Raw genomic sequence first — 25,542 nt, 5'->3', positions numbered from 1 at the left:
CACATTTGAGCACTTGTCATCATAATGGTGTTGCCATCTTTCATGTTTTTTTTTTTTTACAGGAGACTACCATCTAGGGTTGGTGACTAAAATTAAGAGTAATTTTCAACCTTTTGTATTTTGTGGAGATCACGCTCTGCCTCTTCCTCTCCAATATAAGAGGGGGGTTACTTAAATTTTTATTTTGTCACATAAGGATGTTTTAGTATTTTATTAAACATGCTTTATTTATATTAAAAACAAGATTAGCAACAAAGCAACCTATATAAATTATCACCATCATTTCCCATATTTTAACATAAAAAAACTAGGGTACATTATGTCCTAAAATAAATGATAGACTTTTAAATTTAATAAATTTTACTTTAGTAAAGTAAAACAAATTTTCTCTTATTTTTATCATTTTTGCCTCAATTGGTGGACTGATCCTTGAGAAATGTTGCCATACAAGATTGCTGGGATAGTGTAGAATCTACCATTGAATCTTGGAGAACCCCATGTGTTGATGTTCAGGACAAATGACTAAAGAATCTTAGCTCTCCTTCCTTATCGTCTATCCAAAAATAAAGTATATAACAAATGATTTGATGTTTTGACATGAATCTGTGGTCTGTATCATAGGCATAGGCATTACTCTAAGTTGGGCCTGACAGTGGCCTAGTATTGGGGAGTTTAATAAGCATTAAGTGCGCACCTTCAAGTTGGACTATTTTTGGATTCTGGTCTTTTCTTTTTTTTTTTAATAGCTATAATTTTAGGCAAGTGATGTAACCTTTTTATGCCTCAGTTTCCTTAGCAGTGTTGAGAAGACTAAATGAGATGATCCATGAGAAACAATTAGCAGTTTCTGTAACATAATAAGTGGTCAGTAAATGTCTCCTTACTCTTACGACTGCCGTTACTGCTACTACTAGTGTATTCTTATTACCATTATTGCTCTACTTATTTTAGGTAATCATGGAGTATTAGCTCATGCATAGATTTTTTTTTTTTTTTGGTAACTCTTCCAGTCCTGAGAATTGAAATTTTTGGTGATAAATTGTGGTGAATAAGTAAGGCAGTTTTGGAAAGACAGAACTTCCTTTTAGGGAAGAGAATTTATTTTCCTGTTTTTCTTGTTAATAATTTAAAAGTTCTGTTAGGACACTGTCAAGTAGTGGTTACTTCATGCTATCATAATAGACAAAACAACTGGCAAAGTTGTTTCTGAATGAAGAAAACTGAGGCCTCTTTACCATTTAGGTTTACTGAGGGATTTTTTTTTTGGATACTGTGGATGTTACGTAAGTAGACACATCCTGTGATGGGGCAATCTGGCAAAAATTCTTTTATATACTATTTGAACACTTTACTTGTGCTAATGTCTACATTCACCTGTAGGCTGTACTGGAAATTATAGGCCTTCACAGTATCTCCAAGGACGTAATACTAGTTTGATTAAAGATATAAAAAGCCAAGAAAATTCGACAAGCCTTTTAGTATATGAGCTTCAAATGGAAAACAGGGAAAAAGAAAGAATATTGTATATAAAGAATAAAAAAGGTTTTGAAGTTCACTATCACATGAGATTAATTAGACTTTTTTCCTTCTATTCTTGATGGGAGCCACAAGTTCTACATAGAAAATGATGTGATTTAATGTAAGAAAACCAGTACATTCTTGTCATTAAATTTTTATTTTATATCTTATGGAGGGTAAGACTTATAAACCTGACTGTGGGAAATTTTTAGGCATGCTCTCCTTTTTTATTTTTTATTTATATTTTTACTATTTATGGGTACATAGTAGATATGTATATTCATGGGGTACATGAGATGTTTTGATACAGGCATGCAATGTGAAATAAGCACATCAGGAGAAAGGGGTATCCATTTCTCAAACACCTATCTTTTGAGTTACAAACAATCCAGTTACCCTCTTTAAGTTATTTTTAAGTGTACAATTTAGTTTTTCTTGACTGTAGTCACCCTGTTGTGCTATTAAACAGTAGGTCTTAGTCTTTCCACTTTTTCAACTCATTAACCATCTCCCACCTCCCCCCGCCATTTCACCCTTTCCCTGCACTATCCTTCCCAACGTCTAGTAACCATCCTTCTCCTGTCTGTGTCCATGAGTTCAGTTGTTTGATTTTTAGATCCCACAAATAAGTGAGAACATGTGATGTTTGTCTTGCTGTGCCTGGCTTATTTCACCTAACATAATGATCTCTAGTTCCACCCAAGTTGTTGCAAATGACTGGCTCTCATTCCCTTTTATGGCTTAGTACTCCATTGTGTATTGTGTACCACAATTTCTTTATCGGATTCATCTGTTGATGGAAACTTAGGTTGCTTCCAAATCTTAGCTATTGTAAACAGTGCTGCGACAAATACAGGAGTGCAGATATCTCTTTAATATACTGATTTCCTTTCTTTCGGATGTATACCCAACAGTGCAATTGCTGGATTATATGGCAGCTCAATTTTTAGGAACCTCCAAAGTTTTCTTCATCATGGTTGTACTAATTTACATTTCATGCAACAGTGTACAAGGGTTCCCTTTTCTCCACATCCTTGCCAACATTTGTTATTGCCTGTCTTTTGGATATAAGCTATTTTAACTGGGGTGAGATGACATTTCATGATAGTTTTGATTTGCATTTCTCTGACGATCAAGGATTTTGAGTCCCTTTTCATATGCCTGTTTTAGCATATGAACTTCTTTTTATATGTCTTCTTTTGAGAAACGTCTATTCAAATCTTTTGTCTATTTTTAATGAGATTATTAGATTTTTTTCCTGTAGAGTTATTTGAACTCCTTATATATTCTGGTTATTTGTCCCTTGTTAGTTGGGTAATTTGCAAATATTTTCTCCCATTCTGTGGGTTGTCTCTTCAGTTTGATGATGTATCCTTTGCCCAGCTTGTTGTGATCCTGCTTTTTTAAAAACCTGATATGATATCTTTTGTCTATTTTTGCTTTGGTTGCTTGTGCTTGTGGAGTTTCGCTCAAGAAATTTTACCCAGAGCAATGTCCTGGAGATTTTCCCAATGTTTTCTTGTAGTATTTTCATAGTTTGAGGTCTTAGATTTAAGTCTTTAATCCATTTTGGCTTGATTTTTGCATATGGCAAGAGATGGGGTCTAGTTTCCTTCTTCTGCATATGGATATGCAGTTTTTCCAGCACCATTTATTGAAGAAACTGTCTTTTCCCATATATATGTTCGTGGCACCTTTGTTAGGCACTAAGTTCACTTAGGTGTGTGGATTTGTTTCTGAATTCTGTATTCTGTTCCTTTGTTCTGTGTATTTGTTTTATGACAGTACCATGCTGTTTTGGTTACTGTAGGTTTGTGGTATAATTTGAAGTCAGGTAGTATGATTCTTTTTTGCTTAGGATAGCTTTGGCTCTTCTGGGTCTTTTGTGGTTCTGTATACATTTTAGGATTGTTTTTTCTATTTCTGTGAAGAATGTCATTGGTATTTTGATAGGGATTGCATTGAATCTGTAGATTGCTTTGGGTAGTATGGGCATTTTAACAATATCGATTCTTCCAGTTTGTGAACATGGAATATTTTTCCATTTTTTGGTGTCTTCTTCAATTTCTTTCATCAGTGTTTTACAGTTGTTATTACAGAAATCTTTTACTTTAAGTTAATTCCTAGGTATTTAATCTTACGTGCGGCTGTTGTAAATGCCATTACTTTTAAAATTTCTTTTTCAGATTATTCACTGTTGTCATATAGACATGCTCCTGATTTTTGTATGTTGCTTTTGTCTTTTGCAACTTTACTGAATTTATCGATTCTAATAGTTTTCTTATGGAGTCTTTAGGTTTTTCCAAATACAACATTATATTATCTGCAAACAAGAATAATTTGACTTCTTTCTTTCCAATTTGGATGCCCTTTTTATCTTTCTGTTGTCTGATTGCTGGAAGCTACGGCTTCCAGTACTATGCTGAACAACAGTGGTGACAGTGGGCATCCTTGTTGTGTTCCAGATCTTAGAGGAAAAGCTTACAGTTTTTCCCATTCAGTATGATACTAGCTGTGGGTCTGTCATATATCACTTTTATTATGTTGAGGTATGTCTTTCTATCCCCTGTTTTTGGGGAGTTTTTACGATGAAGGGATGTTGAATTTTATTAAATGCTTTTTCAGCATCAGTTGAAATGATCATGGTTTTTATCCTTCATTCTGTTGATGTGATGTATCATGTTGATTGATTTGCTTATGTTGAACCATCCTTGAATCCCAGGGATAAATCCTACTTGGTAATAATGATCTTTCTAATGTATTGTTAAATTCGGTTTGCTGGTATTTTGTTGACAATCTTTGTGTCAATGTTCATCAGAAATACTGGCCTGTAGTTTTCTTTTTTTGATGTGCCTTTGGCTGGTTTTGGTATCAGAGTCTAACACTGGCCTCGTAGAATGAGTTTGGAAATATTCCCTCTTCCTCTATTTTTTGGAATAGTTTGAGTAAGATTGGTATTAGTTCTTCTTTAAGTGTTTGGTAAAATTCAGCAGTGAAGCCATCAGGTCAAGTAGTCCCAGGCTTTTCTTTACTGGGAGACTTTATTATGGCTTCAATCTCGTTACTTCTTATTCGTCTGTACAGGCTTTGGATTTCTTCATGGTTCAATCTTGGTAGGTTGTATGTGTCTAGGAGTTCATCCATTTCTTTTAGATTTTCTAATTTATTGGCATATAGTTGCTCATAGCAGCTGCTGATGATCCTTTAAATTTCTGCAATATCAGTTATAATGTATCCTTTTTTATTTCCAATTTTATTTACTTGTATCTTCTCTCTTTTTTCCTCAGCCTGGCTAAAGGTTTGTCAGTGTTGTTTACCTTTTCAAAATACCAACATTTTGTTTCATTGATCTTTTGTATATATTTTTTATTTCAATTTTATTTATTTCTGCTCTGATCTTTATTAATTCTTCTACTAATTTTGGGTTTGGTTTGCTCTTGCTTTCCTAGTTCCTTAAGATACATCATTGGATTGTTTATTTGAAGTTTTTTCTCTTTTGATGTAGGTACTTATAGCTATAAACCTCCCTCTTAGTAGGGCTTTTGCTGTATCCCATAGATTTTGGTATGTTGTGTTTCCATTACTATTTGTCATACTCTTCTTCATGTCCTTTGTTGGGTGTCCTCTCAGCTGTTGTGAAATGAAATATGGCTTTGAACTAAATTCCTTAATTTTTAAAAATAAGCTTTATGTTGCAATAAAAGGCAGCATTGAAATCATTATGTCTCAGTTCTTTCTTTTTTTTTCCCCATCAGACAGGGTCTGGCTCTGTTGCCCAGGCTAAAGTGCAGTGGCACGATATTGGCTCACTGCAACCTCTGCCTCCTGGGCTCAGGTGATCCTCCCACTGAAGCCTCCTGAGTAGTGCAGGTTATAGGTGTGCGCCACCACACCAGGCTAATGTTTGTATTTTTCTGTAGAGACGAGGTTTCAACCTTTTGCCCAGGCTGGTCTTGAACTCCTGGGCTCAAGCAGTCCTCCCACCTCAGCCTTCCAAACTGTTAGGATTACTGTACCTGGCCAATTTTTTCTTTTTTTCTTGAGAGAACGTCTGGCTTTGTCACCCTGACTGGAGTGCAGTGGCATGATCTTGGCTCATTGTAAACCCCCGCCTCCTAGGCTCAAGCAGTCCTCCTACCTCAGCCTCCCAAGTAGGTGGGACTACAGGGGCATGCCATGACACCTGGCTAAATTTTGGTATTTTTTGTAGCGATGGGGTTTCATTGTGTTGCGCAGGCTGGTCTCAAACTCCTGAGCTTAAGTGATCCTCCTACCTCTGCCTCCCAAAGTGCTGGGATTACAGGCATGAGCCACTGTGCCCGACCACTTCTTTCTTTTTTTTTTTCTTTAAAATTCTAGACTTAGTAAGTCTTAGTTCTGTCCCTTGCTAGACTTGTTATATTTGAAAATCAGTTAATCTTTCTGAAACCAGTTCTTCATATGTAAATGAACAACCTCCTACTCAACAGAAGCTTTTAGGCTTTTTTTTCCTTGTAGTTAACATTTCTTGAGTGAAGACAGTGAGCCACACTCTGCTGTAAGCACTTCAAATACATCTTGATAACTTCCAAACCACCTTTATGGTGCTCTGTGCCTAGTAGACACTTATAATTGATTACTGAATGAAGGAATGAAAGTAACATACTTGACGTGAATTTGTTTTACATGCTGTAAAGGCATTACTGATACAGAGCACTTCAAACTCCAATTTTATTGATTAATATAGTTTTCATTCTTAAATGAGTCTTTTGAGAAGTATCATTCTACTTAGTCTGCTTTATTAAAATATATGAATTTACAATAATCTGTTAATAGTTTGTGCTAGGATGACAATTCTGACTCTGTTTTTTGGTGGTTTTATGTGATGCTTATTTCCTGTTCCTTTCCCCAGTCAACATCTGTCATAATAGCGCCAAGCAAAATTAATGGTAAAGTAACAAGGAAGATTTTTTTTTTTAATTTGTAGATTTGTCTTATACAAAGTTATAAATAATGTGCATCTAAACAAATGAACCGGAAACTATTTACAGCTGGTATTAAAAGGGACCATAATTGTCTCGGCCATGATTTTCATTGACTTTGATAGGTATTTTAATGAGGACTCAAGTTGGTATCCTCACATGAGTGGTTGGGAGAAATGATATACTTGTATGCCAGTCACATTGAAATGGCAGTTTAAATCTGTAGTACTTGTGTACTACATTTTAAGGTCAGTATGAAGCAAGCAGCCAGCTGTTAGGTTTATCAAAGATAAACTCCTACAGAGTATAGCGACATTTAATACATCAGTGGAGCATGAAAAAACTGAACAAATTAAATTGAGAAAGCAGCTGCTTGTTGAAGATGTGTATCGTTATGTTGAACTCCATAGGATGTATTTGGGAGGTTGGATTAAAACGTTCCATCAAGAAAATCTCAAAACCTTGGATTTTTTTCCCCAATAAAAAAGATAATTTTTAAAAAAATTTAAAACTATTTTTCCCAGTGCCTCTAGAGAATAATTTTTGGTCTTAGTCCTTTAAAATTCATAATGCACCACAAAAACCAGAACCATGTAGCATGCATAGCCTCTTAAGTTGTGATAAAGCAGAATTTGTTGTTAATATATTCACAGGGTTAATAGAGATTTGCTGCTGTGACCCTCTTTCTTACAAAAGTGCTAAGATCTACTGTTTAAATGTCAAAGTCAGTGATCCCACATTTTGTTTTGTTGTAAGCAAGCAGAAAGAGTGCCTAATATATTAAAAACGGTTCAGAGCAGTTTTTAAAAAATGAAATTAGAAACAACTGCAATTTTTTTCAGTGTATTGAAACTCTGAGCATTCTTTGTTTTGGTCTTACAGCATCATTCAAACTTTAATAAATATTTATATTTGGGGCATATAAATTTTAGTATATAGGTTGTATGGTAAACAGATAAGATGAATAAAAATTTGAATTGCTTATTCTGCACCTTTTCCCAGCGGTTTTAACCTGGAAAGGAAGTTAAACTGTATACAAAAATTGTAAAATATGTCCTTAAAGATTATTACCCCAGCAGCTTTTGGAAAAGAGTAACAAGAAAGAGAAATTTTACCTAATTACTGCAGAGTAAATTCACAGTTATTAAATTAGTATCCTTAATTCTCAAAGGGCTTGAAATAATGAATGTGACTACCTTTCCTTGCATATGAAAATGATGTTTTGTTTCATTTAAATAGTAGTTTTATGCAAATATTTAAGAATAGATAAGTGCAAAGTGCAGTGAGTGAATTTTAAGTGAAAGGCAATTATAGTTGTTAGCTCTCAGTTTTGGCTAAGCTGCTGGAAAAGTAATTTCAGTCCCCTTTTTTGTAACTAAGTGTTATTCTGTAGGTGTTTCATATTTTTTAATGATGTGCCTGAGATTGGGAGATTTTAACATTTGATTACAGAATTCTCTTGGTAGTATTTTGAGATGGCAAGTGTTTTATATGTTTGTTTTGTGTGTGGGAATTTTATTACAAGATTTGATAGCAAAATCATATCTTCTCTTCTTAGATGGGTTCATATTGTTTGTGCCCTGTATGTTCCTGGAGTAGCCTTTGGAGATATTGACAAATTACGACCAGTAACACTAACGGAAATGAACTATTCCAAATATGGTGCCAAGGTGAGACACAAAGCATTTTTGATTGCTTGAAAGAGAAAGGTTTTACTTGTTAGTTTACCTGACTTTTTATTTGTACTATGTTGACTGCAGAAATGCTTACTAGGAATCATTCTATTTAGCACTAAATCATTTATTATTGATAGTAGTTTTCCCAGAAAGCCAATAATGTATAAATTCTATACATTCTTAATTTAGAATAACATATGAGGTCAAATGATAATCGGTACTACTACCATTTCCCTGGCACTGTTCACAATGCCTAATACATAGACCAAAACCTTATTTACAATTAGTTGGATCAAATATAAGCCTAATTTCTGACTTTACTTTTGAAGTGGAATTTGTCAAAATTATGAAAAATAATATTAGAAGTGATCTTTGATGCTGTTATTGTAATTGTTTTGGGGCGTGCCATTAACATGCCCTTAATAGATGGTGAACTTAATTGATATGTGTGTTCTGACTGCTTCACCAACCTGGTGTTCCCCTTTCTCCCTGAATTGGTTGGGGCCTCTCTGTTCACTGAGACACAGTGAAAGTGAAATTTGGCCAATTAGGGCTGGGTGCGGTGGCTCACGCCTGTTATCCCAGCACTTTGGGAGGCCAAGGTGGGCAGATCACCTGAGGTTAGGAGTTCGAGACCAGCCTGGCCAACATGGCGAAACCTCGTCTCTACTAAAAATACAAAAAATTGGCTGGGCATGGTGGCGCGTGCCTGTAATCCCAGCCACTCAGGACGCTGAGGCAGGAGAATCGCTTGAACCCAGGAGGCGGAGGTTGCAGTGAGCTGAGATTGCGCCATGGCACTCCAGCCTGGGTGACAGAGTGAGACTCCATCTCAAAGAAAAAGAAAAAGAAATTTGGCCAGTTAATAATTCTACAGTGGCCTCTAAGTGTTCAAGTGAAAGGAAGAGTCATACATCTGTCACTTTAAATTAAAAGCTAGAAATGATTAAGCTTAGTGAGGAAGGCATGTCGAAAGCCTAGGTAGGCCAAAAGCTGGGCCTCTTCTGCCAAATAGCCAATATGTCAGTGCAAAGGAAAAGCTCTTGAAGGAAATTAAAAGTGCTACTCCAGCAAACACATGAATGATAAGAAAGTGAAGCAGCCTTATTGCTGATAATGGAGAAAATTTTAATAGTAGGGATAGATCATAGCAGTCACAGCATTCCCTTAAGCCAAAACCTCATCCAGAGCATGACCCTAACTGTTCAATATTGTGAAGGCTGAGAGAGGTGAGGAAGCTGCAGAAGAAAGGTTGGAAGCTGCAGAAGAAAAGTTGAAAGGTAGCAGAGGTTGGTTCATGAGGTTTAAGGAAAGAAGCCATCTCCATAATATAAAAGATGAAGAAGATGCAGCAGGTACTGATGGAGAAGCTGCAGCAAGTTATTCAGAAGATTTAGCTAAGACAAATGATGAAGATTCATACATTCAACAAAGATTTTCAATGTAGGTGAAACAGTCTTCTATTGGAAGAAGATGCCATCTAGGACTTACCATAGCTAGAGAGGAGAAGTCACTGTCTGGCTTCTAAGGGCAGGTTGTCTCTCTTGTTTAGAGGTGAATGCAGCTGGTGACTTTAAGTTGAAGCCAGTGCTCCTTTACTATTGTGAAAATCCTAGAGCCCTTAAGAATTATGTTAAATCTACTCTGCCTGTACTCTGTAAATGGAACAACAAAGCCTGTACACAGCACATCTGTGTACAGCATGGTTTACTGGATATTTTAAGCCCCTTGTTGAGACTTACTGCCAGAAAAAAAGATTCCTTTCAAAAGATTACTGTTTATCGACAGTGCACCTGGTCACCCAAGAGCTCTGATGAACAAGGAGATTAATGTGTTTTCCTGCCTACTGTCGTAACAGCCATTCTGAAGCCCATGGATCAAGGAGTCATTTTGACTTTAAAGTCTTATTATTTAAGAAATACATTTCATAAGGCTATAGCTGCCATACATAGTGATTCCTCTGATGGATCTAGGCGAAGTAAATTGAAAACCTTCTAGAAAGGAGTCACTTTTCTAGATGTCATTAAGAATGTTTATGATTCATGGGAGGAGGTCAAAATATCCATATTAACAGGAGTTTGGAAGAAGTTGATTACAGCCTTCATGGATAACTTTGAAGAGGTTGAAGACTTCAGTGGAGGAAGTCACTGCAGATGTGGCAGAAATAACAAGATAACTGGAATTAAAAGTGTAGCCAGAGGTGACTGAACTGCTGCGATCTCATGATAAAAATTTGAACAGATGAGGAGTTACTTCTCATGGATGAGTGAAGAAAGTGGTTTCTTGAGTTGGAATCTACTCCTGGTGAAGATGCTATGAACATTGTTAAAATTACAACAAAAGACTTAGGATATTAAATAAACTTGATTGGTTAAGCAGCAAGAGGGTTTGAGAGGATTGACTCCAATTTTGAATGAAGTTCTACCATGGGTAAAATGCTGTCAAATAGCATCACGTGCCACAGAGAATTCTTTCATAAAAGGAAGGATGAATCTATGCAGCAAACTTCATTGTTGTTTTATTTTAAGAACTTGCCAGCCGGGCATGGTGGCTCACACCTGTAATCTCAGCACTTTGGGAGGCCGAGGTGGGCGGATCACGAGGTCAGGAGATCAAGACCATCCCGGCTAACACGGTGAAACCCCGTCTCAACTAAAAAAATACAAAAAATTAGCCGGGCGTGGTAGCAGGTGCCTGTTAGTCCCAGCTACTCGGGAGGCTGAGGCAGGAGAATGGTGTGAACCCGGGAGGCAGAGCTTGCAGTGAGCCGAGATCGTGCCATTGCCCTCCAGCCTAGGCGGCAGAGTGAGACTCTGTCTCAAAAAAAAAAGAAAAAGAAAAAGAAAGAAATTGCCAGGCTGGGTGTGGTGGCTCACGCCTGTAATCCCAACACTTTGGGAGGCCGAGTTGGGTGGGTCACCTGAGGTCGGAGTTCGAGACCAGCCTGGCCAACGTGGCAAAACCCTGTATCTACTAAAAATACAAAAATTAGCTGGGCGTGGTGGCACGTGCCTGTAACCCCAGCTACTCAGGAAGCTGAGGCAGGAGAATCACTTGAACCCAGGAGGTGGAGGTTGCAGTGAGCCGAGATTGCACCACTGCACTCCAGCCTGGGTGACAGAGCGAGACTCCATCAAAAAAAAAAAAAAAAGAAGAGAAATTGCCACAGCCACTCCAACTTTCAGCAACCACCACCACCCCCATCAGTCAGTGGCCATCCACATCAAAGCAACATCTTTCACCAGCAAAAAGATTATGACTTGCTGAAGGCTCAAGTGATCATTAGCATTTTTTAGCAATAAAGTATTTTTAAATTAATGTACATACATTTTAAAAATACATAATGTTATTATACATTTAATAGACTACAGATAGTGTAAACCTAACTTGAAAATACATGGAGAAACTAAAAAATTCTCGTGATTTGTTTTATTGTGATACTTTATTGAAGTGGTCTGGAGCTGAACTTGGGTTATCTCTGATGTATGCTTGTAAATTTAACAGAGGTTATTTGAGCATTAACAGATGTATTTATTGGGCAGCACTTACAACTAGAAAAGGCTCAGAGATGCCCACTTCAATAGTGTGAGCAGTGGGCTTCTATTGGCTGAATGTGGAACCAAAGTAAGGAAATTACTTAATTGGCTACAGCTGTGTTGTTTTTCTATATGGGTATGATTTAATAGAAAGTGTCCAGTTACATTATCTGATATCTAGTTGGCTGTTGTGGTTAGTTGAAGCTTGTTTTTTATTTTATTTTATTTTATTTTTTTTAATTTAATGTATTACAAGGAATTTTTCTAAATTAAATTTCACCTTGTGTAAGGTTCCATGTACAGAAACAGGTCCAGGCTAATTTCCTCTTGCTTATTTTGCTTTAAGAAAACATCACTGGGAAACTGAGTTGAAAATTAGGTACTCTCTAGCTTCTCTGCAAAATCGGATACAATGTTTTAAGTCATGACTGGGACAGCCTTCTAGACCACATTGTCTACTCATTTTCCAATCTGAATTATGTTCCCCTGTGTTCTCAGTTGCTTAGTTCACTAGCATTTTAAATGATTCAGGCAATTGAGGAAGATTCTGTTTTCTTTGATAGATTGTTTTATAGTCTAAAAAGGCTGTCAGGAATATTTTCCTTATATTCACTCTGAAATCCCTTGCTCAATTTCAACATATTACATGAAATTACCCAGATAATTATTCTAAACAATATATCTCTGTTCACAGTGTGGACATCCTTTAAATAATTTAATTTCTCTTTATCTATCTCTCTCAATCTCATGTTTAGATTGCTATTTGCCAGTATATTATACCATTTATGTTCTACTGTTATTAGAGAAATTATATTAACTAGGCAGTAGAATGTCAGAATTTGACTATTGAAATTTTTAAATTTTCCTTGTATTTGTTTCCTTCTTATGTAGTTCACTTTGAATACTTATATTAAACAATTCTTTAATTGTCCACTGTCAGTCTTTCATAATTTAACATCTTTTTCTTTTATGATGATTTCTGTTACCAGAGTTGTTTAAACTTTTAGACTAGCTAGTCCCCCCTTTTCTTTTAAGAGATAGTTAAAGGAATAAAAAAAAATAAATCTGAGAGGATTTGGGGTAATTTCAACAGTTCATACCTTGGTTTTATAAATTTTCTTTTTTTATACAGAAAGAATGTAAATAATTGACTGTGTTGTGTATTACTACCAATTTCACCTGATTATTTACCTAAAATTACTTTTAGTTGTCTTAAAGATATTTAAAACATGCATGATTTCTAGGTTGTAATGCCTAGATTTTTTGTTGGATTTTCTCTGGTCTCTTGCTGCCTTTTCCAAGCAATTTTATATTGTTTAAGAATTAGTATAGCTTGATGGTGGTCTTTAAAGTAAGATTGTCCTGGTTTGAAGCCTTACATTTACTTTCTTTGTTATTTTTGGCAAGCAGATTTCTTAACTTGTCTTTAATTTCCTCATGTGTAAAATGGGAATAGTTATAGTACCTCTTCTTCATAGTAGTTGTGTTTAATGATTACATATATTTATACATATAGTCCTTAACTTATGATGGGTTTACATCCTGATAAATCCATTGTAAATTTAAAATATTTTAAGTTGAAATTAATTTAATACACCTAACTTACTGAGCACAGCTTAGTGTTGCCTACCTTTAATATGCTTGGAACACTTACATTAGCCTACACTTGAACACAATCATCTGACACAAAACTTTATTTTATAATAAAATGTTAACTATCTCATGTAATTTATTGAATACTGTACTGAAAATGGAAAACAGAATGGTTGTATGGGTACTGAAAGTGTGGTTTCTGCTGAGCGTGTATTGTTTTTGCAACATTGTAAAGTTAAAAAATTAGAAATGGAACTATTGTAAACTGGGGACTGTCTGTATATGTAAAGTGCTTAGAATAGTGACTGGCACATAGTAAGTCCTCAAATAATTTTAATTATGGTTGTATTATTATTTATTATCATTAAATTAGTTGAATTTTGATTTATTTGAACCATATAGGTAATTACGTTTTTTCATATAAAGTCTTGGCTCGCCTACGATTATTGTTTGTATTGGTATGTAATTGGTTCATTATTTGTATTTAGCATTTTAAATATTTAGTGGACACTTTGTATGAGAATGCAGTCTTTAGTCTGGAAATAAGTTTGCTTTGAGAATTTTTCTGTTACTTTGTTGTAGGAGTGTAGCTTTTGTGAAGACCCTCGCTTTGCTAGAACTGGGGTTTGCATTAGCTGTGATGCAGGGATGTGCAGAGCCTATTTCCATGTGACCTGTGCTCAAAAGGAAGGTCTGCTTTCAGAGGCAGCAGCAGAAGAGGTAGGTTTATTTAAACCCATAGTTGGTGAACATGTTCACAAGATATCTTTTGACTCTATGTCCTATAATAAGTGTAAATAATAAAAGAAATTTTAACATTTATTCTTAAAGATGTTGCCAGGATCACTGTTCTAAAACTTTAAGAGTAAATGTCTATGAGTTTTGTCAGTTTTAAAGCTAGTCAGACATTTGGAAAACATTAAAATTTTTATAGTGAGATCTGACAGATAAAATGAAAGATAATCCAAGTTGTCTTAAAGCATTAAAATGTCAGCGTTTCAGCCCCATGAATTATAGTTAAAAAAAAATAGCATATTTTATACGAGAATCTGAAACTGCATTTGGGTAACCTTGCTCTATTTTTCTTTAAATAAAATAATTACTGTGTCTTTACTATCTCTGTTACTATCTCTTTACTGTTACTTTTAATTCCATAATATTCCTTTCAGATTTATTGGCTTTACATTAAAAAATCAGTTGTTTTCAGTGTTTTGGGGACTGGTTAAGATTCGTTCAAGTATTCTGAGTTTAAGACTATTTTCATTACACTATAAAAATGTTATTTACTTTTCTGAACTCTGTTCTTTCATGAGTATTAGTGGAGACTTCCAGAGATTACATAACAGTATAATAGAACCCAATGAATATAGAAACAATTTTGAGAATCCAGCTACCTTTTTTTATGTCAGTTATCTAGACATTAGTATGTAAAATGTAAAACAGTGCCACTCTCCTCACTCAATTTTTGTGTGTATGTGAATTGTATTTAGTAAAAGTGTATACTTCTGTAATGGACCCATTATTTAAAATAAATTAATGAATATTGCAAAAAATTTTCAGTTTTAATTTTTAATATGGTAACTCTAAAATATAACTCACATAAACCCTTTAGAGTCCTCAGTAATTTTTAAGAATGTTAACAAATTGTGAGCAGGTTCAGTTCATTCCTTAAGCTTACATAGTAATGAATGTTTATTCAGTAATTTTTATTGCATATTCATGATGGCTTTATGGTAATAATCTAAGCCTCTCCTTGTTATGTTTTTTCTTTTATTGGGTAAATTTTGTTTATTGTGCTGAGATTTTATCTTAGTACATTTATTTCATTTCCAGAAAGTAAGCAAAGATACTCTGATGAAGAAAATTTGTAGAAAAAAATTTGAAGGATATATTTTATGAATAAACATCTTATAGGAATTGTATTTTTGATACATGTAGCTGTTTTTGATACATATAGCTGTTCCAATCTCTTCATTTATATAGCTGTTCCAGTCTCTTGATTTTAAGGAGTTGTACTTTGATGAAGGCTACTAGATGAACAGTGAGCATCTTCTCAGCTACTAGGTAGACATAGAGTTATAATTATACGGTAAAGGTAGTCTGGATTCCTCATAGCTACAACTCAGGATGGTGGACAAAAGTACAAGAGGGCAATACAGGTGAGAGTTAGAGGACCAGATAAATACTACGTAAATACTTGGATCAGGGAATCTATAGGATAAGGTTAGTTGTCTACTTCTGGAAAACTTTGAGCTTTGCAGTTAGTAGGGTTCTTTTGGAGCCAGTGGAGAGCTTTCTTTTTTACTGTGGTAGTTTGGATTCCTTTGCACAGCATCGTATGTCATCATTTTTGGCAAGATGGCAGCTAGTTAATTAACAAAAATGTGTGAAGCAGCGATGTTTGGGACAGTGGGGTGTAATGGAGTTACGGGATTTGGAGAGTGCATCTCCTTCTGAAGGCATGCAAATTAAATGAAACTAAACATAATATTAAGCTACATAGTTTACATTCTGTGGTCTGTGTATCTTACCTATAAGCTAATTTGAGGAAATTTACAGGGAAACAGATACATTAGGATGTGAGAATTAGCCCTGAGGCATCTTCCTTGCCTTGCTGTGTCCCTTGATTAATTAGGTGGGAGCCCTGGATACTGGAATAATAAAATGCAACTTTTCTCCCTATTCACTACCTTACTCAGTGTGCTATTGTTTTGGGGGGAAATGATTTAAAGCATATTTACATATATATGTTACTGGTTTCTTGTTACAAACAGAGAATTAGAAAATCCTAAATGTTTTCTGAACGATGTTTCAAAACCCAGGATATTGCATGAATCAATATTAATGAAGTTTGCATTTGACAGTAATCATTCTGTTAAAATGAAGATCTTGTCTATTTCTAGATGGTTGTACTTATGTACATAAGGATTTATGTAATGTAATAGCATTTAAAATTAAGAAACACATTTTAAACTAAAATAGATCTATGTTTGTAAGCATGTCTTGCCTTCTATTTCCATTTTATACTCTTTAGACATTCTAGGGAACTTTTCAAAAGACTATATCAAGTTGGATTTACTACTTTTTCATGGTGGTTTTATATAGGCTGTTAAAAAAAAAGGTTGAAAAATAGAATAAACATATCAGTTTCATCTAATGACATTGTATACCTTTCTGTATTTTTTATGACTTTGTATAGCCTTCTGACATAGTCCTTTATCTCATTGGTGAGAATCCATATGACATTTCTATTCTTTTTCATCTACTTTGTGAATATTCCAGATTTATTAAGAATAGTCAAAGCATGTTGTGACACAACATGCTTTATTAGAAGGATATTTAAAACCATGTTATGACACAACATCTTATTTTTAAAACTGAACTATAGGGCTGGGTGCAGTGGCTCATGCCTGTAATCTCAACACTTTGGGAGGCCAAGGCCAGAGGATTGCTTGAGGCCAGGAGTTTGAGGCCAGTTTGGGCAACATAGCAGGACCCCATCTCTACAAAAAAAAAAAAAAAAAAAAATAGCTGGGTGTGATGGTGCCTGTAGTCTGAGCTACGAGAGAGGGCGAGGTGGGAGGATCACATATACCCAGGAGTTTGAGGTTGCGTTGAACTATGTTCTCACCACTGCACTCAGCCTGGAGAACAGAGTGAGACCCTACCTCTAAAAATTTTAAATAAATAAGTAAAAAAATACTGAGCTATTGTGCAGGCTCAGTTATGCTGACTACAACTTATGTTACTGTGTTTTACATTATATAGTCTAAAGTTACTTATAGTGCAAGTAAGCCATATGGTAGTTTCTTCTGTAATTAAAGTATAATTTGGTGCTATTGAACATTGCTGTACTCTGTTATGTAGAAAATTATATTTGAAACAATATAAAACCGGGTGTGGTGGCACACACCTGTAATCCCAGTACTTTGGGAGGCCAAGCCAAGGAGGATCTCTTGAGGCTGGCCTCAAGAGGATTTTGAGATGAGCCTGGGCAACATAGCAAGACCCAATCGCTACACAAAATGTAAAAATTAGCCAGGTGTGGTGGTGTGTGCCTATAGTCGTAACTGCTCAGGAGGCTGAGGTGGGAGGATTGCTGAGCCCAGAAGTTCAAGATTTCATTCTGTTAGAGCATATATAGCTGAGGTGGAGTGGACAATAATATTGATAGTGCATAATTAAGAAGATAAGTTTGATATGCCATTAGGTTATTATTGTATTTAAATGTTTCTGGTTTCAGTAAACACATCAATTTTACTATTAAGATACCAATAAAGCGTATGTGTGTTCTTCAAATACACTGTTTTTACGAGTGCCAGGTAAGGTTCTCAATGTACAAGACTGAAGTTGTGTCTTCTTTCAGTTTATATGACTTTGATCTGCTGTGTCAGTTTTACCCAGGGAGCTTTGTTTAAAAAAAAAAATTTTTAAGATTCTAGACCAAATCTTGCCGTCTAGAGGACCACAAGCTAAACTTAATCCATAGATGGATTTTGTTTGTTAGGAGTGGAGTTAAAAAAGAAAACCTTGAATTTAAATGACTTTAGATGGGGCATTCCAGTTTGCCACAGGCTGTAAATTCTCACAGGCCCCAGCATTTACTAACTGCTCTCATCATTCATTTTTGTCTTATATTTTTCTGGCGTCTTTTAGGTCTCCTTCCTCCATTTATGTTGACTGTTACTGCTTCTCAAGGCATTTGCATTTAAGGCCCTTGCCTCAGCTCTGCTGAGTCAGAATTTGCAGAGTTGGGCTCTAGTAACCTCTATTTAGAAACCTGCTTAAATGAATCTGATGACAGTCAGGTAATGGTTAAGGAAGATGGATCTTACATACTGGACATAGGTCTTGGTTCAGCAACTTAACCTCTCTGGCTTTCAGTTTTCTATCCATAAAATTGATATTAAAATGGTAGAACCCACCTCATGTGGTAGTGGTGAAGGTTAAAGAGATAGTATATACAAAAGCACATGTGCTTATTTCATGGTAGAGATTCAGAAACATGTTTTTCCCTTTCTGTCTTCCATTGGGAGTAGGATCTTGAAAGCTCCATTTCTCTAAGCAGGTTGAAGGGATTTTCCATGTCAACCAATGCATTAATTAGGACACTATTTTGACTGGTTTAACAAAACCAAGTAACGAGTTGCTTAAACAAAGAAGAAGTTGAATTCACTCTAATATACAATTCCAGGCTGATTGGATACTGAGGGGAGTTTGGTTCCAGGGATTAGTTCCCTTCTTTCTTCTTGCTTCACCTTCCTTTAGTCTGTTGCACTCTCCTATACAGTCAAAGATGGTTTATCACCATCTTGACTGGATTCTTCTTCATTGGAAGTAGCAAAGAGGAGGTTAAGAGTAGGCAGCTTCCTTTCAAGGGCATGGTCTGGGAATTTCATACAACTTATTGGCCAGAACTTAATCACATGGCCACATCTAGCTGTGGGGAGGCTGGATCAGATAGTTTCTAGCAGGGTAGCCATATGCCCAGTAAAAACTCATAGGGTTCTAGTACTAATGGGAAGAATGGATATTGTAAGACAGTTAGTAGTTTCTGCCATAGTAAGTAGTGGTGTTTTTCTTAAGTCAGAGTCTTGGTCCAAATGCTTAACTCACCTATGCAAGCATGAATCCCATCTCTAATGACTCAATTTCAACCTCATTTACTTTGAAACATTAGAATAATTATCTAGATCTGGGTATTTGGGCTGAGGTTCGGTATAATCTTTATTTCCATTTAACATCTCTGTCACCAAGATTTAGAGCATGTCATGAGAAAGCAGCTGTTTGTATGTGTTAATGTAGTCTCCTAACTAAATTTTTGTATTTTATTTTTAAAGCTATATGAAGTAATTATAAGTAAACCCTGTTTTACTTAATGTGGTAACTGAGGCCCAGAGATGTTAAGCAATTTTTTGAAGTCGCATAGCCAGTAAATGATAGAGTCAAGATTTGTATCCAGGTTTTTATGTCTTCAAATTCTGTGATACGCATTGCTGTACTGTGACGTCTATAGATATCACACTACAGAATTGCCTCATATGCTTTTTTTTTTTAATATTAAGGACACATTAGATATTTTTTTCTATTCTTATATGTCTCTCCTCGGTAGTGTTGTCATTTCTCTTTGGGTTGTAAAACTCTATTTAGAGGCACTTTTGACCTAACTTAGAGAAAAACTAATAGCTTATGTTTACTGTTCCTTTTTGGGACAGACATAAAGAATGAACAGCCTGTTGTTTTGTTAGCAATTACATTGTAAATTACTTTTTTGGACTACATCTTTACAAGTTGTTTTTGATAGAATAAATCTTTTTTGTACACTACTTTTTATGAATGAAAATGTACTGTTAGGCTATGAGAGAGCTGTAATTCCACTTGAGTTTTTAGGGAAAGAGTTAAGGGTATAACTTAAATTTTTTTATTGACAGGGCTTAGAATTTCTTAATTCTATTTTTTTTTTTTTTTTGAGACAGAGTCTCACTCTGTCACCCAGGCTGGAGTGCAGTGGCGCGATCTCGGTTAATTACAACATCTCCCACCTGTGTTCAAGCAATTCTCCTACCTCAGCCTCCTGAGTAGCTGGGATTACAGGCGCATGCCACTGTGCCTGGCTAATTTTTGTACTTTTAGTAGAGACAGGGTTTTGCCATGTTGGCCAGGCTAGTCTCGAACTCCCAACCTCAAGTGATCTGCTTGCCTCGGTCTCCTAAAGTGCTGGGATTACAGGCATGTGCCACCGCGCCTGGCCCTTAATTCTATTTTTATCCTCAGTAGAATCTGTCCATTGTTAGCCAGTTAGAAATGCCACACTTATCTTGTTGGCTAGTCTAATATTGTTGTTTTGCAATATTAGTTTATGTATGCATAACCTTAATATTTAATGATTAGTTCTACTTAAGATTATTAAAATCCTATTTGTTTTAAACAGTGACTTTTAAAAAAAATACAGCTGGCCCTCCGTGTCCATGAATTACACATTCTTAGATTCAACCAACTGCAGATCGAAAATGTTTGGAAAAAAAAAAGTGTAATAAAAAAGAATACAAATATAAAACCAATACAGTGTAACAACTATTTGCACATTTACATTTGTGTATTAGGTATTATAAGTAATGCAGAGATTGCTTAAAATATGTGGGAGAATGCATGTAAACTAGATGCAAGTACCACACCATTTAACATAAGACACTTGAGCATCCACAGATTTTGGTATCCTTGAGGGGCCCTGGAACCAGTCCCCCATGGATATTGAAGGGCTACTATACAAGTACACCCAAATAATACATTATATTTGATTTCAATATATTTAAACCCACAGGCCCTTTAAAGAAAAAAGTTGTTGGTAATTTGAAGTTGACATACAAGATCAAGTTTCTAAAGAAGTAATTTTTATCATTATGTACAAAAATTATTTTTGTAATTTATTAGACGTAACTAGCACTAGTAGATTCTTTGAAAAGGAAGTAATATTCTTTTGTGTTAGGTCTTTTATGACTCTTTGGAGTACAAATGTTCACTATTTTTCTGTGCTTTTTTTGTATAGGATATAGCAGATCCATTCTTTGCTTATTGTAAGCAACATGCAGATAGATTAGACAGAAAGTGGAAGAGAAAAAACTACTTGGCTCTACAGTCCTATTGTAAAATGTCTTTGCAAGAGAGAGAGAAGCAACTATCACCAGAAGCACAGGTATGGGATTCATGTCAAAACCTGTATGTTTTTGTTTTAAGGTTACGTAAGGATTTTACGTCTTGTGTGGTTTCCAGTGACATGTGAAGTATAATAGGAAGTTTGGTTAGTTACCTAGGAAATGGATTGTGATTAAGGTAAATAGTGAGTATAATTTTTGGCTGAATACAGTACTCCTCATTTAGTCAAACAGAGCAGTCCTTTATAAAGTATATTTTCACATTGAAAAACGTGACTGTGAGGAAATTACTCTATCAGTGCAATATATTGACTACATCTTGTTTCAGTCTGTTCAAAGGATTTAGTCAGTTTGCCTATATTTAAAATATAATTTTATATACATTAAACCTATAGAGACAATAGCAGTTATTAAGAAGAGAAACTTAAGCTTAATTAGTTTCTCAAAACTCTGATTATAAGTTAGGACAGTTGTTACTAGGGGCAGATATAGTTTATTGTAACTCAAAAATTATACAGTATACCTTAAGGATCATTCATACCTATAATTTGCTTTGGTGTGAGAAGTTCTGATTATCTTTCTGTGAACATGGGAATAAAAATCAATGTAAAAATCTTAAGGAACATGTTTCATTTTATTATCTTTTAAAATTTGAATACATTTCTTTTATAGGCAAGGATCAATGCCCGGCTTCAGCAATATCGTGCCAAAGCAGAACTAGCTCGATCTACCAGACCCCAGGCCTGGGTTCCAAGGGAAAAATTACCCAGACCACTCACCAGCAGTGCTTCAGCTATTCGTAAACTTATGCGGAAAGCAGAACTCATGGGGATCAGTACAGATATCTTTCCAGTGGACAATTCAGATACTAGTTCTAGTGTGGATGGAAGGAGAAAACATAAGCAACCAGCTCTCACTGCAGATTTTGTGAATTATTATTTTGGTCAGTATAGACACTGATACATGCACATTTTCACTGAGAACAATTTGTTAATGAAAATGTTTGATATACTGTTAATTTTTAGAAATTTATTAGCCATGCTGCATATATCATGGAGGGATGTTTATTTTCCTAATATGTTGTGGGTTTTTACAAAATGCTAGGTTCATTTATTTGTGAATATACTTAAAAGTTTTAAACTATGTAGGTTTATCAATGTGATCATCTTTATAGCTAGTTTCTTCCTATGTCAGTTTTTACTTCCTACTAAAGTAAAATTGGATATTTCATTTAAATAGAGAGAAATATGCGCATGATTCAAATTCAGGAAAATATGGCTGAACAAAAGAATATAAAAGATAAATTAGAGAATGAACAAGAAAAGCTTCATGTAGAATATAATAAGGTAAGTTAGCTACAAAATATGCAACATAATGTGATAGATCTTAGTGATGATTTCTTTTGTGAATGTATGGCATTTCTTTTATGTTTTATTTTTAATTTCTTCTGGAGCTCTTTGGCTTTTCCCTATAACTCCTACTCCTCATTAGCTTCATTATCATCACCGTCTCTTACTGAGCACTTTGTGTGCCAGGCATAATTTTGATCTCTTTACGTGTATTATTTAATTCCCAGCTTAACTTTATAGTGTAGGCTATAATCATTGCTTCCATTTTCAGGGAGAAAACTGAATCCTGAAGAAGTTAAATAATTTGCCCAGGTTCACACAAGTAGTCAAGTAACAGACTTGACAAATGAAGTCAGTTGGTGTGAGGCCAACTCATCTGACTCTGTTCTCTATTTCTAACCAATAAACATTGCTATAGAGCTTCACTTTCTAAGTTTGTAGAAAATTTAGAAACTTTTCTTTAAATTATTATCTTGAATTATATTATAATGTTTGGAATAAAAATTTCCAAATTTGAGTTTTCGTGTACCTCTTCATCCTAATGAGAAAAGATTCAAAAAGAAATATCTTATAAAAGCAAAATGTGGTTAAAATGTCATACCAAGTATAACTTGACATATAAAACGGGTATTGACTTCTTGTTAGAAAACATTTTAAGTCATAAAAAAATAGTAGGAAGTACGTTTCCAATAATCAGCTACATTGTGTGGTAAAAAGAGTACCTGGAATTAGATTCAGAGGACCTGGGGATTCTTGCTAGTTCTGTGATCTTGGCCAACTCACAAAAACTCTATGATCCTTAGTTTTTTTAATTGGGAAAATAGTGGAAATACATCTTGATAGAGTCACAAGGATTAGTTAGCAGAAGGTGATGTTATATAACAAACTGTAAAAGAAGGTATAAACGTAGTTATCATTATTAGTAAAAATGCCAGCAGAAAACAAAATGCTTACAGCAACAAATACTGCTGAATAATTGGATAGCCTTGTCTCTCAGTGGTATTGTGGCTTGAATATATTAAAAATATATGGAAGCCAAGCGCAGTGGCTCATGCCTGTAATCCCAGCACTTTGGGAGGCTGAGGCAGGTGGATCACGAGGTCAAGAGATCGAGACCATCCCAGGAGTTTGAGACCAGCCTGGCCAACATGGCAAAACCCCGTCTCTACTAAAAATACAAAAGTTAGCTGGGCATGGTGGAAGGCGCCTGTAATCCCAGCTACTCGAGAGGCTGAGGCAGGAGAATTGCTTGAACTGAGGAGGTGGTGGTTGCAGTGACACAAGATCGTGCCACTGCACTCTAGCCTGGGCGACAGAGTGAGACTCCATCTCAAAAAAAAAAAAAAAATAGATCGAGACCATCCTGGCCAACATGGTGAAACCCTGTCTCTACTAAAAATGCAAAAATTAGCTGGGTGTGGTGGTGCACACTTGTAGTCCCACCTACTCGGGAGACTGCAGCAGGAGAATCGCTTGAACCCCAGAGGCGGTGGTTGTAGTGAGCTGAGATCGTGTCATTGCACTCCAGCCTGGTGACAGAGTGAGACTCTGTCTCAAAAAAAAAAAATTATATATCTATATGGAATAGAAATGTGGATATTTCTTAAATTGTCAGATATTTTAATGAAGTTTACTAATTTGACTTACTTTGTAGCTATGTGAATCTTTAGAAGAACTACAAAACCTGAATGGAAAACTTCGAAGTGAAGGACAAGGAATATGGGCTTTACTAGGCAGAATCACAGGGCAGGTTAGTTTCTTTCCAATTGCTGTCTCCTTCAGTTCTTTCTCCCTATATGATTTTCAAAGAACAGATTTTTGATACAACTGTCATTTGACTAACCGAAGAATTCTGTTTGATCGGGGCCTAATCCTTTGGGATAGTGATTCCTGCTTGAAATACAACTAGAGCATTGGAAGCTGCCTACTGAGAACCTCTAGTTTAATTTGGTTGTTTCAACAGCTATCTTGTGTGCAAATTTTTTTCATTTGCTCTAACTGATTGACCTGTCATTTGTGATGAAGCTTAAGACTTGAAGCATGAGTTTTTCCTACTACATTCTTCTTTCCTTTAATTTAGCAGTTTTAGATTCCTTGCCACATTTTTTTCTTTCCTGTCCTTATGGTGTATTTTTTTTTTCTATTCTTTGGATGTATAATTTAAAATTTAAAAAGGCAAACTAGAGATATTCATTTTTATGTTAATTTGGTTTTCAGCTGTATAAGAGATGGTTTTTTAAACTTTAATGTTAAAATGTATTTTTTCCCCTTTAACAGTAGCTGTGATCGTAGTTATTAAAAAAACTTTATTCATGAACACCTTTAGTCTGTTAAAGTTTTAGTGTTGAATAATTATTGTTAGATGGATTTCTTTGAATGCCTTTTTTAGTACTGTGTATATAATTGATAAATTACGTTTTTCACAAATATTTTTTATTATATTTTTTAAGGATGATGGAGACCCACTGTTTGTGGTCCTTTCACTAAAAAGTAGTTTTATTTGTGAAGGAGCTTTTCGAACAGATATTTTTCATGATACTTGTTTTAGAGGTTTATGGAGAGTCAAATTCATCACACAGCTTATTTGGATATTTTAAGAAGTGATACATACTGATTTGTACTGTGCTATACCAGCTTTGAAGATGCTTTATGTGAAAAGAATGTGTGTGGCTTGTATCCTAAAGAATGTTTTAAAAGGTGAGAATTAGTAGTTGCCTCTGGGAGGATCAGCCTTTGTTCCTGTTAATAGGTTGGTTGATGGATTTTTGGAAGATTATGTTTTATACTTAATATTTAGAGGAGTTAATGTTGAGTATAAGGCTTTAGTTTATTTGCCAAGCTAGCATTATTTTTTGGCTTGATTTGCAAGTTTTTCTTATAAGAATCTCCTGTTTAAAATACTATCTACCATAAAAGACATTTTCATTTATTAAAAGACTTTTAACAGAGGTTTGCAAATTTCCTTTTGCAAGTGTAAATACACAGCAGACGTAGAATTCATTTATACTGCTTGTGTGACACTTTTTTTTTCAGTTGGTTGAACAGATGTGGGCCCACCAGGCCACTGAGAAATGACTTTGATAGATGGTTGCTGTCTGAGAAGGCAGCATACTACAGATTAGTAGAAACCCAAAGAGAATCTCACTTGCTTTGTTGGAGAGTTTGGTCCAATAAGATAATTTTTCTAATTAACCTATGGAGCACCAATATAGCTGGGGTGCTGAAGAAAATAAACGGCCTCAATATTCTTTTTGTGA

At 35.2% G+C, this 25,542-nt stretch overlaps 1 protein-coding gene across 16 annotated transcripts in view; it reads left to right on the top strand.

Annotated features, from left to right (window-relative positions):
* The window catches only part of PHF14 (PHD finger protein 14), a 198,138-nt gene that overhangs the window by 41,092 nt on the left and 131,504 nt on the right, over nucleotides 1-25,542 (top strand). For all 16 annotated transcript variants that reach the window (XR_008527060.2, XM_054559440.2, XM_009242979.4 and 13 more), the window contains exons 6-11: nucleotides 8,038-8,149; nucleotides 13,867-14,004; nucleotides 20,831-20,977; nucleotides 21,609-21,879; nucleotides 22,176-22,282; nucleotides 23,940-24,035. Coding sequence is in view for 15 of the 16 variants with exons in the window: in XM_054559440.2 (XP_054415415.1) it covers nucleotides 8,038-8,149; nucleotides 13,867-14,004; nucleotides 20,831-20,977; nucleotides 21,609-21,879; nucleotides 22,176-22,282; nucleotides 23,940-24,035 (871 nt within the window). In the remaining variant the exon portion in view is untranslated. The remainder of the gene's footprint in view (nucleotides 1-8,037; nucleotides 8,150-13,866; nucleotides 14,005-20,830; nucleotides 20,978-21,608; nucleotides 21,880-22,175; nucleotides 22,283-23,939; nucleotides 24,036-25,542) is intronic.

This window comes from Pongo abelii, chromosome 6 (assembly GCF_028885655.2).
Source record: "Pongo abelii isolate AG06213 chromosome 6, NHGRI_mPonAbe1-v2.0_pri, whole genome shotgun sequence".
NCBI lineage: Eukaryota > Metazoa > Chordata > Mammalia > Primates > Hominidae > Pongo > Pongo abelii.
Note: the sequence above shows the minus strand (reverse complement) of the source record. Positions and strands in the feature narration are given on the sequence as shown.